Below are 2,358 nucleotides of genomic sequence, written 5' to 3'. Positions count from 1 at the left end.
CAGTTGTATCAATTAATAGAAATAAAACTGCAAAACCAGTGAAAATAAAATTAAGTCAGTTTGAGTCTATGGCCATGCCACTTTGAACAAGCCCGATCCCATCTGATCTCGGAAGCTAAGCAAGGTCGGGCCTGGTTAGTACTTGGATGGGAGACCACCTAGGAAGACCAGGGGCTGAAGGCATAAAAAAAATAAAAAAATAAGGGATTGTAAGCTGACAAGGTCCTTGCAATCTGTGAGGTCAACCAAGGGTTGCCTCGCTTAAATTAAAAAAAAAAAGTCAGTTTGACAGATGATTTTTTGCTGACACTAAATCATTCATGGCAATTTAGTGGTTAGCTATGAGGGCTCTTATGTTGTTTCTTTTGAGTTCAGCATGTCTGTACTACTTATTCTGCCACTTTTCTCTATCTGGTAATTTCAAAGTGTGGTCTTTGGATCGTCAGCATCACCTAGGAACTTAGAAATGCAAATTCAGAGGCCCCATGCTCCTCGATCAGAAACTAGCAGTCTTTTAGGAAGGAAGCCCTCTTGGTAGTTCTGATGCTTGTTACAACTTGAAGACCATGGCTCTATTCAAACCACTCCTAAACCACCGCAAAACTTTTGCTTATGTAGCCATAATACTTGCCATAATACTTTTTGCCTTTATATTTTCTCATTAACCTGTGACAATTAAGGAAATACAAGAAATTATTAACGTAAGGTAGAAGACTGTCATCACAAACCAAGCTTAAGCATTGAAATCTTATGTCAATACATAGCTGTTTGGAGCTCATGCAGACAACCTGTAATATGCTTATGATTATTTTTTGATTACCATGCAAATGAAAATTAAAAGTTAAAAAATTTATCATACAGAGCTCAAGGATCCCTGAGAAAATTTCAGAATATTCCTATTTTAGGAACATTAACCTAAATCTTTTCTGCACAGAGAACTCCAAACTTCTATTAGTTTTCAAAATAAGTTTTACTTGTAACTACTATAGTACTTTTTAGAATGGCTTGTTTTACCATTCGAGGGTACTTCTGAAGTTCAAATTCTTCCTGAGATGCTTTTGCAATCTCTGGATCCTGAAACCTTCAGCAACTCCACATTTCATTGAGGAAGTAGTGCTATATTTGCCAATGAGAAGCAGTGCACAGAGGGAACTTGGGATTTAGATTCTGGGGGCCCAAGAGCCGGACCTGGTGCCATTATTTACTAGTTCCCTGCCTGGGCAGTTTAACCTCCCTTAGCTTCAGTTTTCTTATGTTTGAAACATGATTCTCTTTGGGAAATACTTTATAGGCAGCGAAGCATTGTGTACATGTTTTTATTACTCTCAAAATATGTTACTTGGCTACTTAAAATCTACCTGATAGGCTTGAATATAAGGTGAATCTAAATATATGATAATTTTTCATGTTCTCAATGAAATGATTTTCTTAAATCCTTTTTTTGGGTCTAACTTATATAAATCTTTAGGCATATAGGTAAAATTAAACATTGTAAATTGCTATTTGAAAATTTTATTATTTTGGTTACACACACACATTTTAAATCATAGGAAATAATTTAATGTTGCTTCTTACCCACTACCATGTAATAGAATGATTTTAGTCAATATTTTAATGTATTTAAACAAATAACTTTGTTATTACATTACTGAAGCCACTTTATGAGTCCTCTCGCACAGTTTTTTAAAGCATGTCATCTTCACATCCATCTAAGTTGATTGAGATACAGAAATATTTTAATAGATGCTTACGTTGGGGTTAGGCAAAGGCCCATGAGCCAAATACCCACCTGTTTTTGTAAATTAAGCTTTATTGGAACATAAGCATGCCTATTAGTAACAAATGGTCTATGGTAGCTACCATAGCAAATTTCCAGTAGTTCTGACAGAGATCATATAGCCCTCAAAGCCAAAAATATTTGCTATCTGGCCCTTTACAGAAAGTTTATTAATCTTTGCTGTATATGACACCCTCACTGGAAATTTTATCCCAAATGCAAAGACCTACTCACGTAACTGTATTATTTACAGTTGTTATCCAACTTGGGTGATATGAATTGTTGAATTTCTTTGTCTTTCTCTTTTTTTTGAACCAGTTCATCAGGTGACCTCTCAATATTCAAAATTATCATTGGTTGAAGTCATTTTTAAGTTAAGTTAACCTATCTTTTTTTTGGAAACAAAGTAATTGAGGGAACCCTTCTTTTGAGTGATTTTATAAGGACTCAAATCCAAGGCAGCTTACTCTCTTCTGAGGGAGTTTCTTCTTTTTTATGATTATATCAGTGTTCTAACTATATCTACAAAATGGAATGCACAAAGCCCCAAGTGTCACAAGTTTAAATCTCTGTTAGCGAAG

At 35.0% G+C, this 2,358-nt stretch overlaps 1 protein-coding gene and 1 non-coding gene across 2 annotated transcripts in view; both read left to right on the top strand.

Moving 5' to 3' along the window:
- Positions 1-2,358, top strand: part of ZNF410 (zinc finger protein 410) — a 32,951-nt gene that overhangs the window by 15,619 nt on the left and 14,974 nt on the right. Inside the window, exon 6 of the mRNA XM_023537040.1 lies at positions 427-509. Within this exon, the coding sequence (XP_023392808.1) occupies positions 427-509 (83 nt within the window). The remainder of the gene's footprint in view (positions 1-426; positions 510-2,358) is intronic.
- Positions 65-183, top strand: LOC111746128. The gene has a single exon (XR_002782949.1). It is a non-coding gene; the product is annotated as a 5S ribosomal RNA (ribosomal RNA).

The sequence above is a fragment of the Pteropus vampyrus genome, unplaced genomic scaffold (genome assembly GCF_000151845.1).
Source record: "Pteropus vampyrus isolate Shadow unplaced genomic scaffold, Pvam_2.0 Scaffold177, whole genome shotgun sequence".
Classification (NCBI taxonomy): Eukaryota; Metazoa; Chordata; class Mammalia; order Chiroptera; family Pteropodidae; genus Pteropus; species Pteropus vampyrus.
The sequence above is the reverse complement of the archived record's forward strand: the minus strand, read 5'-3'. Positions and strand labels throughout refer to the sequence as shown.